General features: G+C 39.6%; 1 protein-coding gene across 1 annotated transcript in view; it reads right to left on the bottom strand.

The window, feature by feature from the left end:
- Positions 1-15,377, bottom strand: part of ANKRD50 (ankyrin repeat domain 50) — a 39,005-nt gene that overhangs the window by 22,898 nt on the left and 730 nt on the right. The window contains exon 2 of the mRNA XM_085579310.1: positions 14,080-15,352. Within this exon, the coding sequence (XP_085435436.1) occupies positions 14,080-14,558 (479 nt within the window). The 5' untranslated portion in view covers positions 14,559-15,352. The remainder of the gene's footprint in view (positions 1-14,079; positions 15,353-15,377) is intronic.

Raw genomic sequence — 15,377 nt, 5'->3', positions numbered from 1 at the left:
TATGAAATACGAGGGCTGCGAAGCACGGAACAATTCCACACTTTAAAAAGCTGAAAAATGTAACCCATAAGGCAAAAGTGAAGGGACCCAGTTGGATGTGTGCACACCTGTGTACACACTGACAGATCTGATCTGGTTATCGAGGAGCTCGTTCTGTACTTTCTCAACAAGATAAAGTGCACTGCAGCTGATTATGATTTCCTGACTAAGTGTAATACTGGAATTAAGGCACACTCCTGGGCTACAGTATAATACAGATTATTGTTTCTAGTAAATGTATTTATTTGTAGGCTGCATAGGAAGACAAACCGGCTCTAACAATTCTACCCAACCATGGTTAATCCTATGAAGGAAGCAGAAGAGGAAAACAAACAAACAAAACAAAAGCCAGCCTGAGAATCACCCATCGGGAAAGCTCTAGGTGAAGTACACAGATGTAAATGGAGGGTCTGGCCTTTTCAGAAGTGGTGAATTAGAAACAGCAGGCGAGTCTTGTGCAACTCAATACCTGATTTTGCAATGTCTTGTAGCAACCTGGATTTTATCTGCAATTGTAAGGCGGCCTTGCAGCCCCACCAGGAGAGCACAAAAGCCAGCTCTAGGGCATCGGGCCAGACAAAAGCTGAGTTTATGGTGCGAGCAGCACCACTGGTCCCACAGAAACAGCCCATGCTGGACCCTGGCCAGCGATTAGAGCCCTCCTACAGCCTCACACAAATGCAGAGGTGATTTCTGCCCGCGAAGCACTGCCAGCGGATCTACTCGCGCATTTACTTGAAACCTCGGAAAATAGAAGCCCCAAGAGCAAATATTTTGGTGTCATAATGGATTGCCCAGAACAGTTTGCAAACAACTTGGCTATTATAAAGGACAGACAAACTGTGGCTGAAAACCATTCACAATGCTACCAGGAGCGGGCTGACTGTATTTTAAATGGAATATACTTGCCGTATGTCCTAACATATAAAATGTATTCTAAATTACACTGTCTGACATACAAAAATCTGTGTCCCCAAAGGCAAAGAGGGGAAGAGTACACAACACAATGAAAATATTTTTCCCCAAACACGTAATATAAATAAAAAGCACAATGTATTCAAAACAAACTCTCACAGTTCTGTTTTATAGTGATGGAGAGGTCAACTAGTCCACTTCCCCACCTTCAGCAGGATCAGCTCCACACCTGCCACCCTGCCACCCAAGCCTAGGCATTTCTGAAGATTTCCACAAATCAGTACTATCTCCCTAAGCAATCCATTCCAGCGCTTCAATATTCTTGAAACTGGGAAGTTTTCTCCTTCCCTTCCTGTGTCTAACCTTTACCTGCTTTCCTGCAATTCAAATCTTGTACTTCCTGCCTATAACTTCTGTCCCACAGGTATCACCAGGGTCATTACAAGGAAGCCAGTAGTACCCAAAATTTATAACTTTCTCTACAGTCACCTGACAGAATTAAGGAACAGGCTGAAAAGAAAAGAAAAAAAAAAAACCCAGAGAATAGACCCCTATGAAACCAACTTGATGTGCTGTGTCAGTTTGAAAGTGGTGTACTGATAATTAAGTACAGTTACTAATGTCTTATTCCACGTAGTCAAATATAGTTCTACCTTGCACATGGCCTGTTTACACCAGTCTCCTGTAAGCAAAGCAGTCAAGATGGCATTTATGGTTATCTCTTATCCACAAGTCCTGTGACTCTTCCAAACAGGCACTAGATTAAATTTATCAAAACCAAACCATGTCATACCATGTTAGTTGTTTTTCACCTCTTTGTTATCTCCCAGCTGTCTGGAAATAGTTTGTCTGATTGATTATTTCTTCTGGCATTTTTCATCTCAACTGACACACTTCTAATTCCCCAGACCTTTTATATCAGTCTTAAATCAAGGCACTAAATACACACATTTTTCTTTCAACTCTGAATTTTCAGCAATCCTGATAAAGATAACCTGTCCTTTGAAGACAGTCAGTAACAGTTTGAGAACATCTCACCTATTCTGTGTTGGATACCTGTTTGAGGTTTTTGGCCTGGGCTATATTTTTCTTTGATCTTACCTATTTCTTGCTACTTTTAATTATGTTAGCTGACTGCAAAATGAGTGCTTTTAAAGAAAGGGCAATATACAGGAGCATTAAAATTTTAGCTCTCCTACTATATCAGTTTTTTCTCCCTAAGGAATAACTTGGTGGATATTGTCTTTTTTCTGCTAACACATGGAGTTACTTCTTGTGAAACATACCTGACAGGAAGCATGATCAACACACCTTGAACTTGCAGTCTGGCTCTCATTTTTACATCACTTTCACATTTAGTGACCGTTCTACTTTCTTTCTGCCACCTTCCTGCTAGAGTTCAATATGTAAGCTATGAGGAGCTCAGTTTCACTGAACCAGACATTTAATACAGTGCTTTAAGACCTCAGTGCTCTTCCCAGCCAATTCCTTTCATTATACTTGTCTTCATCAGATCTTACTCACAAATCCTCTGAGACGGTAAACATTTCCATCTTTTTTAGTTTGTCTTTCTTCTTCCTCCCCTTCTAAGGAAAGAATCACAGAATCATTTAGGGTGGGAAAGACCTTTGAGTCCAACCATTAACCCAACACATGCATTTAAGATCACTTCATAGTCACTATATCAAAAAGATTTCTTTCACTTCCTCAGCTGATTTTTTCCAATCTGACTAAAGCTAATTTATGTCTCCCTACAAGCTATTGTTTCCTCTTCACCATCAGGAGCATGGTCACTGGCAGATTCCTTGTATCATGCCCTCCCAGCTAATGTTTATCTCCTATTTGTTATTCAAATTTTTAACTCTGCAGACATTATCATCCAAATTATATGCCATGGACGACAACACTTCTTATCTTAAAGCAGCTTAGCTTACTTGAGTTTGCTGCTTTGGCAGGGTAAAGCACTTGTAATTTTACAAAAGACATGGTTTTGAGGTGAGGGACTCTCTCTTAGTTACTTGGACAAAGCAGGTAAACTCTTAAGACACACAATATAGTCTGATAGGTAGTTGGTAGGTAGTTTGATTTACAGTCCAGAAAACCTTGAAGTAAAATCCCACATGTAGGGCTATCACTACATGTGATATATGTATTTTGTTCAGATTTTCCAGTGGCTTTCATTTCTTAACTTTATTCTGGAACTACAAGCATATTATGCACAAAACAAGCTACTTTTTTTTAAACACATACCTGCTACACAAGTTATCCTGACAGATCTTTTAGAGCACTGAACTCAGTCTTGACTGTACACTAAAATTTCCAGTTCTGCTTGTTCACCCCTTACCTTGTTTCCATTAGTATAGACACCTACGGCATTTGATTACTCCCTGACTTATCTTCTTGTCTGTCTCATGACCTACATGACTAAACCCATTTCCCCTCCCCCTCCATCCCCAGTTTTTGAACTGTTGTCTAAGTTGCTGTTATTTAGATTTATTCCTGGAATTTATCACCCACAATGTTTTGCTTTAAAGCTCTTTATTTAGGGTCAAAAAAATCAATGTTTTTCTTTCTGTTAAGCAATCAGTTAAGTTCTTAATGGTATTTTTTCCTGCAAATCCATCTCTCTTTAAAAAAAAGTAGGAGGTGTCAAAGAACATACATTTTGGATCAAATGAACAAGATGAAAGCATCAAATCAGGCTTACTGAAAACTATCATCAGTAGAAATGAGAGAATTGCCTATACTTTGCCTTATTTTGCATACATGTAAAGTTAGGATAACAATTTACTTTGAAATATTCAAAAGCCTGTGGTTGAAATGCAACATGTACGAGTGGAGCACCACAATAAGAAAATGAACAAGTTTAGATATGCAACAGAATGTATCAAAATCACAAGGTTAGTTTTAAATAATTTATGAAATCAAAGGTACAGCAAGTGAAAAATACATATACACCCATACATTCAGTCTTTTCAGCTTTCCTTATTAACTACCTGATTCCCTAGTTGTAGCAAAACTAATATTTCTTTGTTAAACAAAAATGTAACTTCTATAAGCTGTGTCATCTGAACACATTAAGACACAATGGAATTGAAATTCTTGTAACTTTACAGGCATTTGAATTTTTAGGTATTCTTCTACATTTTGGAAACAGACAAAAATCCCTTTATCTTCTCTGTTTCTATTTATGCAGTGCATAAACGCAACTGAAGGAACAGATATTTCTTTCCAGGTATATGATTGTATTTGCTGGCATGAGAGAAATGCTAAGCACAAAAAGAAATCTAAAAACTCCCAGATGAGGCAGGTAGAAAACTGCACTGAATAAATTCAATTGTGTGCCTGTTGTCAGGCTATATGCTTGTTTACTATGTTCTATTATTCCATGACCATAAAAGAGAATACAGCCTATTAATACACACAATAAAAGAGCCACCATTATTACTGCAGTTCAGTCTGACAACCCCCAAATTAATTAAATTTGTCCTATGCATTCCAAAGGGGAAAAAACCCAAAACTGCTGATTGGGAAGCAGGGAGAAGAGCTGTAGTGGCTGTTTCAGCAGTAAGCTGCTCCTTCAGAACAGGGGGCTCTTGAACTGCCAGCCTGGAAGAGCCAGGCTAAACAACAGCTGACATTTTAAAATCTTGAGCATTCCCTAATCAAGTGGTTCCACACCTGCCTGTGTCATGTCTTGCACACCATCATAAAGCACCTCACACTTTCACTGCTGGACTGATTGCAGGATTATACTGTCCAACCTCATTTTGAGAAAATCCTCTGCACAAATACCAGATGAAAAGCTGTTGAGAATTTACCTTCCTAGTCAAGCACACTCAAGACAGCTTTCCTACTGTTTGTTAGCACATCTCTTTATCCATCTTATTTTCCATCTTAGTAGAACGGACAATCCTAATGTTTATTGCACTTAGTTGAAGAGGCAACACATGGAGCAGCTTTCATGTGTCCCATTCAAAATTATTCTCCCCTACTCCCCAAAGCATGATTCACAGCATATGTTCCTCATGCACCACTTTGGGGCCTTATCAGTTACCTTGTGGTTTGGGTTTTTTTCATCCCCAGCCCCAAGCAGATACAGTTTTTCTGTTTTGCCTGCAAAACTCCAATTGATGCTTTCTGTACTGTCACCATAATTTACTCTCAAAAAACACGGTTAGGTTAGCACTGTGTAGACCTGATTCTATAATCTTGCTGCACTGTTGTATTTAGCTTTGAAACTGCTTTTGTAGCCTCATATTTATTAGCCTTAGCTACAACAGAACAAGTGACAGAAACTACAACTTCCTCTTCTTCCTGTCCAATTATTTGTACACAAATTGTTTACTGTGGATGAAAGCTACAATTTAAAATTAAAGAAGGTATTAACAAAAAGAAATATAGAAACACAGTTAACATCTGTTAAGACTGTGGTCATTTAGGGTAATCCAAAATCCCACAGGACACTGTTTCTCTTATCATGGATCAGCTTCACTTTACCTACAAACTGAGTTTTTTTTCTAAAAAAGTCCTGCTGAACTCTACTCCAGGAAAATGTAGAAAAAGGTTAGACAGCTTAGTGTTTCATGCTCACTATCACTGCAGGAGAGCTGATGTATTTAAATCAAGACTTGTTAATTAACTGCTCTAAGATGGAGATCATGCTGTAATCCCATTCTGAACAGTTTTTCCTCCTGAGGTTCATTCCTACCTGCCTCTTACTGTCATCTTTACACTGCTGGTATTTTCCTTAACCAACGTAGAACTTCTGAACAGTGCTCTCTTTCTTCCAGGACAAGTCCATGATGCTGCAAATAACCTTAAATAAGGTGCTGCCAGGGCCTCTTCCTTCTCTCATGTTCTAAGATATCACAGATCTGTAGCACACAACTTGCATTTTCTGCACAGCCAGGAGCCCACCTCCCCTTCTTCACATAAGCACTACCACCTCTTACTAGGACATGAGAAAGAAAAAAACCCAAGGAAAAGACACTGCTGGTGGTCTGTGGACTCAAAGTCCACTCACATATGATCCTTTATTCCATCCTTCCTCTCACTCCCATCAATTTAAACAGCAGCATCCACAACTGAGCCCAAAAGTCTGATGGCCTTCTACCTGCCTGCATGGCCCTCACTCTGTGTGAAGGTATCTGCAAACATGAGAGAGAGAGGAATTTGATAGCAATTGTTTTGCCCATTTTATTTCTTCATTATGCAAATTTTCCCAGTTGCCTTCTTTTCATTATCTCATTTTCAGTTCCTTTTTTCATGCTATCTTCACACATTTTGATATCAACAAGCAGACCAGGAATTGACCCACCTCCACTCTTTCTAGCACCTCCTCTGCAATACCTTTGAATAACCTCTGTACAATTCAAGCCTTGGGTCAATGTAATTATTTTCTTGCCTTTTTGGCCTAATTATTTCTTTTTCATCAGTCATTCTTCAATCACAAAATGTCTTTGCATTTACTAAACACTCCTGCTCCTGGACAAAGACAGAAGATTTCTCACCATTCCCAGTGTATTGTACTCATCATCACACACAAGAAACTGAAACCTCTTCAAGTCATGGCTTTCAGGAGGCAGTATTTCAATATTATCTTCTCCCAGTATGTAAGACACACTACATCCTTTCTACTTCACAATCCGCCAAATCCTTTTTTTTTTTTTTAATTGAAAAAGAAGACAGTAAAAGAAACCTAAACCCTTGCACAAGCTATGAACGTGTGCACAGAAAACTGAAGGGAAGGGAAATAATTAACAAGTAAGAATTGCTATGAAGGTCCATCTAACTAAACAGCTTATAGGAAAACCTGTAAGATTTAAGTCTGAGCCACATTGATTAAAGCCAAAATGTTAATGCCTATAGAAGTAAAAGACAAAAAGGTCTATGTAAGTTGTCATTATTAAAATGCCTCGGGGAAACTTTCTTATGGTAATTTAATCTGAAAAGGTTAAAACCTTAAACGGTATTATGTTCAGTCTGTAGGCTGTGCTTCCATACAATGAAAGAGGAACATACAGCTTGCTCTTGCAGAAACACCTACTGCTGCTATGTGACCCGTTAACTCCACAGATTTAAGGGAAAAGCCTAAAGAGAAACATACCACAAAGTACTTAAGCTTCAGGCAATCTCAACGGTTCTACTGGTCTGGAGAGCACCAGAACACAGAGTTTCCTATGAAACCCAGCACCAGTTCAAACTCTAAAGGCCCAGTTGCACATAAATACTCAGAAGCTCCAGCAGAGTCAAGATGCGCTCACAAAAGCAAATTTACCTTCTGCAACCCCACTGGAAAGACAGGCTGAGTTGGCAGATGGCTTTTAACCCTCTCGTGGCATGCTCTTACAGAAACAGTTTCTCATCTCACCCATAAATTGGTATGATTTTCAGTTGTACCTTGCCTCCATCATTGTTGAGTATTAAATAAATCACAGATAAACAAAACAATTTGATTTTAACTGTAATGAGATCGTTCTCAACTGAAGACTCCTACTAAAAGGAGAATTCAATCTTCTACCAGATCAAGCTCTTCTGAGCTAGGGTCCAACGAGCTTCAGGATTCTAGTCAAGCATAAGTGAACGATGTAGGAATGGACAAAAATCTGGGAAATTACCAAAGTAGAATGTTGCCAATTTACACAGCTAAAACATTGGTTAAAAAAAAATCCCTTTAGAAACCAAACCCTTTTATTTAGGTAAGGGATTTTTTAATGCCACATTCCTAGGTGTGACCTCTGAGGACACACTAACAAAATGAATTGTTGAATTTCAGGCTGAGATTAAACAGAATAAAGCTGTATTTAAAGACAAAGTGCTGTCCCAAAAAGGAAAGAAAGAATTCATTCTCCCTATCTCTGGAGAACACCCTAAGTAGTAAAAAACTTAAGATTATAGCAAGAAGAAACCAACTCAGGGTAACATATGGAATTTTTTTTTTTTTTCTAGAAGAACTGTGAAGCATAAGAGCAGATGAAGTCAGCATCTTCAGTTTTTTCTGTCTGGTGAAGGAGATGTTGGACTTGATTTTTCTGAGCTCCCCTTCCAACCTTCTCAAGGTTGAAATCAGTCAGTTGCACATTTGAACTTTACATGTGGTAAATGTGTAACAAAAACACTAGAGCTTTAACAAGTTACTTCTATAAAAGATCTTGTAAATTAATTTTTTATGCATTCAGATCCTTCTTTGCATGAAACAGGATACAGTTAGTCCTTGCCCTTGTTTCTACCATTTATAGCTCTACAAAATTAAGAGAGTCTGACAAAATCTATATCCTCACACCCTTCCTGCAACCACTGGAGAGCTACAGCTCCCAGGATTGTACTGAAGCTCTGGAAGCAGAGGGAAAGGCTCTGTAGCAGCCCTTTCCAGAAGGAAGTAGATGAGAGAAAAAAGAAGTAGATCACTCCCAGACAGTCTGAGACCTGGGTGAGAAAATGTGAATCATTTATCATCTATGAAAGATTAATCTGAATTACTAATGTCTTCTAGAGTAAATTGACAGAAATCCCAGCAGCTTTTAGCTTTCCAGTAGCCCAAGCTGAGGCATCTTTAATTGTGTCCAATCATGCCTCTCACCTCTTCACAGCAGTCTTGGAACTCGGGTGCTGCAAACTGCAGTAGAAGCACATACTGTGGTTAATTCACTAGCAAGGAAAACTCCCCAAGTTTGTAGGGTGCAATATCAAAACCCATTAGAGTCAGGATACTCCTAATTCATCTCAAATTTACTCCAAAATGCACTCAGATTTTTGCAATTAAGAATAGGCTACTCCAAACCAGCGAAAAGCTCACTAGTTAATTGCTCAATAAAGCCTACACAATCCATTATAATTTTAATTATATTACTGACTTCAAAGATGGTACAAGGAGTTCTAAAAATGAACAGCTTCTTCACACTTCATCTGTCATCGTTTACAACTCAGTGTCTAAATCTTTTCCTTCATCTAAGCAGGAAAAATGCATTTCAGTACTGCAGATTGGAAGTCCCTGGATAAAAGTCACAGAAGGTTTGCTGAACAAACCACTGTTTTTCTACATTGTCAGACAAAGAAACCAGAACTTGAAATAAAGCTTGTTGCCCCATTTCATTTAGATAGGAGTAAAAACTCTATCACCTACACATTTGCAAATTTCTGATGATATACCACTCTTGAGGGAAGAGGTAAGAAAAAGATAAATAACTTAGTAACCTGGAAACGCAATACAGGTGAAGGGCTGGGGGAAGGAAATGCTTGTTAGCTCTGGCTGAAACTCAGAGGTTTTTCCTCTGAATTCTGCCCTTTATGAGGTTTCTATTACATTGCAAAAGAAAAAAACACCAGAGGCTCAATCTTTGGAGTTCTCCAAGTAGGCAGAAGGAACTTTACATAGATAACAGCAATTGGCACAAGCCCTGCTGCACTTTAACGCTGTCCAAGGGAGTGACTCACACAACTCATACAAGGCTTTCAAATTTAAACAAAATAAACCCCTGCTTCAAACTTACAGTCAGCAGAGAACCTTACATGACCTCTCACACCTCTTACACTGAAGTCTACAGGTATTTGCATATTCTAGAGAACTATAAAACTGTTTGGCCTTTTACATCACTTAACATTATTGGCCACGTTAAATCACAAGGCAAATCTGCTGTGCACACAGAGATGAGGAGTTAGAAACAAGAAAAGCTCTGATAGTTTGGGAATCTGCACAAAAGGAACAATTGCACTGAATTTAGCACCAGCATGCATAGAATCTGGTGTCCTTTCTGGAGGAAACAGAAAGAAAATAAACATCTTTCGATGTTGACATTAAAAAAAAAAAAGTTCTGGGGTACAGCTTCCCTATATTCACTTTTGGTAAAAAAGATTTAACATCAGCTTGAGACAATATCTATGAAGTTCTTAAAGAGCAACAGATTTGTTCAGCAGCTCTTTCTGGTTTGGTTTTTTGGCTTTATTTCTTTTAAATATCTGGGGAGTTTGGGTCTCTGCTGATCAGGGACATCTCCTTGCATGGGAATGCAACATTAGTGATGCAGTAAGTGGAAATCTGAATTCATAGCTTCATTCTTTTTCCTGACAAAAGTCACTCAGATCCTCTTACATTAACGTAGTTCTATGAGAAATACTTCAGTAATAAAATGTTATGATATTTCACAAGCTAAAAAACACTTGGACACCATTGACCCAAATTCAGTATGTGAGAAATAAGGATGTGAAAAGTCCACAAGATTTGAAGTTCCTTGAAAAGATGCCCAGAAGCTGGAAAGAAACTTCACCTGTGAGTGAGAGCAGAGCAGCTCCACCTGCACCAGCCTGTGGGAGACATGAAAATTCACCATTTTTTTGGTGATTTATTAATTGTACAACACACCCAAGCAAAATTCAAAGTTTGGTTTAAGTTTGTACCAAACCAACACACACTAAAGGTGAGTTTTGTGGAACTTAAAAAACATGATGTTATTTAATACCTTCTACCTCTAAATTCTCTACCCCAGGAGCTTTGGTCTTGGCTATCTTTCAAACTCAAGAGCAATGGCTGCAAAAAAGAATCAGCTCTGCAGGGTAAACCATGCCCACACTTCTAGTGACAGACACTCTCTGAGCTGTGAATGAAGCAAGCTCTGCCTCCCACCAAGAATCCCAACTGCAGCACAACACATGAGAATTATGTGCTTTACCCTACTGTCTGAAGGTGTTTAATGTCATCTCCTCTGTCTGGAAAACATAAACCAGGAACATAAGGGAAATACCTTTCTACAGCCTGGTTTACACAAATTTCAGCATTATCCACAGCTTATATCAGAGTTGCTCTATGCCCTCATGGCCTTGGATAAGTGGTATCTGCCTGTATTCCTACCAAATCACTGGAAGCATAAACTTGCTGCAGCTAAACCAAAACAACCCTAGAGATAGCATTAAAAAATTTGGGTTATATATAATTTAACTTTTTTTGTATCAATAGGGAAGAAGAGCCTAATGGACCTTTTGAATTAAATTCTTTGTTTATCACATAATTACTTAACTTCTGGTGTCTGTAACATCTTTTCCTTCCCTTCTGCTGTACTTTCACTGAAAATTTGAGTGTGAGGATTCAGCACTCTCACATTTTAAGCTGCTTTCTGCTCCAACACTGACTGTTCTTTCTCTCAGCTGTCAGTGCAGCAACAAATTCAAAATGCTAAATGCATTTGTGTAATTCAGCCCTTCTGGTTCTTCAAAACTTCAAGATCTGCCCCAAAAGAATGTTTAGGGCATTTAAAACTTATAAATGCATAACAAGTTTTACAGAGAAGCCATTTAAATAGTGTGAGAAATACCCTAACTCTGAGGGTCATTGCTTCACATGTATCACTTTGACCATCAGGACTGCTGAAAATCTATTTAAGAAACATCCTTCAGGAAAACATGTCACCATTTTAACTAACAAACTTTACATTGCTTATAAACTAGCATGTTATCAGACATTAAGAAGCTTTTCTTTCTCAGTATTTCCAGGACAATTAGCACAAAAATAGAGTGGTATCATCCTGTTTAGCACTTATGAAGAGAAGTCTTTCCATTTTAGGCCATGAATACACAGCTGGGTCTGGAGCAGCTGTGAAAAGCAGAGCAAAAATTTGACAGCGTCGTTAAAGAAAAATCTTTCTCCTCTTCTTCTGAAAAAACTAAAATAAGGCAAAAATCGATGGAGCACTGAGACAAGCACTTTGTACTTCCTCAGTGCCTCTACACAAGGAGAGGTGCAATCATCTGACTGGTAAGCCTTCCTAGAACTCATTTCACATTACAACAACCTCCACTTAAACTCTGAACATACCGGAGCAGAGGATCCAAGTGCTCAGTGGCAAGACTCAGAAACCACAGAACATCCTGAATGATAATTTTGTTAAAACCTTCCTTGCACGGTTTATAGACTAGCAAAGGTTCAATCAAACAAATGATTGAGGTGTCTGATGGTGGGAAGGGGGTGGCCAAGTGCCTCTTGTTTGTGGACAGAGATTGTATCAGCCAGCAGAACAAGCTCGTGGTGCTGCTGTCAACAGCCACCTCCTGGTCCCCTGCCACAGTGCTGAAAACTTATATTCCCAGCACAGCACCTTGTCTCCAACACCTCATCTCTCTTAAATCTGAAACAGGAGAAGGAAGAACAGCCACCACAGCTGCTTCTGAGAGCAGGAGATCAGGATAAGTGGGAGCAAGGGAATACATGAAGGACAAAAAGAAAAATCTCCATGACTGAAGGTGCTGTACTACCCCATAAGTATTTTTAGTGTAATAACAGGAGTTCACAATCAGTGCTGCAAAATTTGAGAAGGAAAAGACTATTGCTGGATGTTGTGCCTATTTTATTTTTCCAGTACAAAACCAAGAACCGTGTGTACTGACCTACTCAAAACAGTCCATCATTAAACCCTATGTTCATAAAAATCAGTCTAAACAAATCTGTCTTATATTTTATAGTTCTAGGTTGCATTTTTGTCTAAAGACATTTACCTAGCTCCTGTTCTGTGCAGTAAGGCCATCACTTTTAGAACAGAGGAAGGATTCCAGCTCTTACTGAGAACTTGCCTGTACTAAATTAGTCAGATTTCCCTGTAATAGACTTTTAAACATAAACAGGCTCTTATGCACCAGATTAATCCACTTTCATGATTTTAAAAGACTGCCTGAAGCTAGATGGCCAGTCTGCTATTCCATTTATAGACCCTTAATTGAACCCAGTTTTTATTCATTAGAATTTAAGAGGGCTTAATACCTCTGAAATTAGGACCCTAATAGCTGTTAGAAGTTGCATATTCACTTAGCAGCAAACAAAAAATCCAGAACTAGTCTCGGTTTAGACTATTTGTTTTAAGACACTACACTGAGAACAATGTAGACATGCATCCTGTTTATTCAGCAGGCAAGGACATAACAGCCATCAGAACTAAAAGGCTCTTTTACACCACCATGACAATGAAAGCAAGGACTACAGTTCAACCTCAGTACTTGTCTCCACATTCCTAGTAGGCAGGAAAGAAAAAATAGAGGAGAGGAATTTCATACTGGAAATAGGCAATAAACCCTCAAGTACCAAAAAAAGTTACACCGCTACACAGTACCAAAAAAAAAATCAGTTTAACCAATATTCCAGAGAAGTTTTATACTGGCAACACGTTCATCTGAAGCCCTGTTCATGAAGACAAGCCTTACCCTTCATGAATTTTCTTCATTGTGACCCAAAGGAATAAAGACCAATAGACACATGCTGACAAAGGCTGTGCTCAACACTGTACATTGTTTTAAGTATCTCTGGATATACACTTACATACATGTAATTTATCCTTTCATATACCCTTATCCTCAAAGAAACAGAATTATCAGTGATATACTCAGGAGACTATGGTTTGTTAGGGAACACTAGTAACAAAAGCCTGTTTCTTTTCCATTCAGCTTAGACAGCTGACAAACCTCTTAAGGGTCAGGGTGATCCATTTCTGATCAATTTCTCAATCAATTTCTCATCCCATCAACACTTTGAAGTACTTACAGAAGAAGCAGCAGTAAAGATTTGACACAATCTGTGCATATTGTGAGAAGTAACATAAGGAGTTAATTGACATTTTCTTACCACATATTTTTAGACAAACATAAAACCGATGTGCTGGATCAGACCCAGGGGTCCATTAGCCCAGTTTCCTCTTAGACAGAGTATGTTATTGGAAGCTTTTCCAAGGGTCCTGTAAGGTCTCTTTCAGGTCTGTGAAGGATAACTGCCCTACCTTTATGGCACATAGAGACCATGGACCAGATATTTTCCACTCTGAAGTCAATTACTTTCAAGTCCTTCCAAAACACCCAGTCACATCTGAGGGTACTAACATACAAATGTAAATAAATTCACTGTTAATAATAAATTTTGTTTTAAAAGTAAATATTTATTTATGTCAGCTATAACGACAAAGTTAGGTTTTTCCATGTTAAGTCTGCACGCTCCGACAGAGATAACAAGCCATGAAACAAACATGTTTTAAACTATCTGCATCTTAGGCTTACTGGAAGGAAGACCTAAACAGCAGACTTTTCTTGTTTGTTTTATTTTGGGTTTGTTTTCAACAGGGCTGTTTTTGTTTGTTTGTTTTAATTTGTTTTTACCTTTTAAATGCTTCAGCAGGGTTCCTCTCACATTCCCCGGGCTGCAAGAGACTTTGAATAGCAGGATCTCTTAGTTTGTCCTCATATCCCTGGATCAGTCCACTGCGGCATATTTGTGTGACTAAACCTCTAATAAAGCCTCCGACACAGAGCGTGTCGGAGTCCTGGGCCCTGCAGAAGTGGAAGGCCAGGGCCTGGCGATGTAAGCCTCTCTGTAGGTTTGCAGGTGAGCTTGGCCACAGTAACTCAGTGCAGAGGGCTGTCTTCCCACTGCCGGGCCCTCCTACCAACAACACACCCCAGGCAGCTCCTTTCCCAGAGACAACACCGCTGTTATTCCCAGGATTCGCTACAAGAGGTGGCTTGTTGGCAGCACTGCCGCCGCAGCTCGCTTTCTCCTGGAGGCAGTGCTGAAGCTTGTGGAAAACCCACTCCCTACAGTAAAACTGCTTTCCCTGCAGCAAGCTGGTTTGAGCCATTTTATAAAGCTTCTTCTCTTGGATGTGTCATAAGCTGCAGCACATCTTCAACATCTCAGGAGCTGGGAGAGGCGCGTTCACCCGGCGCAGGACGACCTTGTGTGCGGAACTTGACAGAGGTGACAGCAACCGGTCACCCTTCCCGGTAAAACTCAGCAGCCTCCCCTGTGCAGGACGGGTGTCACTCCATCTGTGCGCTGTGCTGGGATCAGCACGGCACAATCACAGCTCAGCTGACATCGTGCAGCGGCGGCTGGGACCAGCCCTCGGCGAGACTTCTGCTCACAAGTTCACGCAGCTCCATGGCTGCATCTGTGGCTCAGGCAGTTGTGTGTGTTCCCAGTGTACAGGGGAGACAATACATCTGGAAAAGCTGAGGGAAAGCCAACTCTGCAGTGTATACTAAACGCCTTTCAACTCTAGGCATTAATCTCTCTGGATATACATACAGAAAAAGCTGTCCATAATAAAATGTTCCTTCTGGGAATTTCATAAAAAAAGTGATTTCTCTTCAGAGTACTACATACACACCACAAACGTGGCGAGTAGCACTGACTAAAGCAGACAGTCTGGCCAGCGAGCTTTGCAGACTTCATACATCTGGGAGAGTGTCCGAGAAGCGCTTCACATTACGGTTTCTTATACAGTACAAGCGACAGGGGAAAAAAAATGTTTACAGCTTCTTATTTCAATACATTCATAGTGTCTTCTTCAGGAACTTGATTCTTACTGAACCTGTTCTCAGGTATCTCAATCGCAAGATGTCAGGAGAGACAAGATCTTCCCCTAGAGCTCTGAAATAAAGGAGACAGCACTTTT

Source organism: Lonchura striata, chromosome 4 (assembly GCF_050655825.1).
Source record: "Lonchura striata isolate lonStrDom1 chromosome 4, ASM5065582v1, whole genome shotgun sequence".
Classification (NCBI taxonomy): Eukaryota; Metazoa; Chordata; class Aves; order Passeriformes; family Estrildidae; genus Lonchura; species Lonchura striata.
This window is presented reverse-complemented; position numbering and strand designations above follow the sequence as displayed.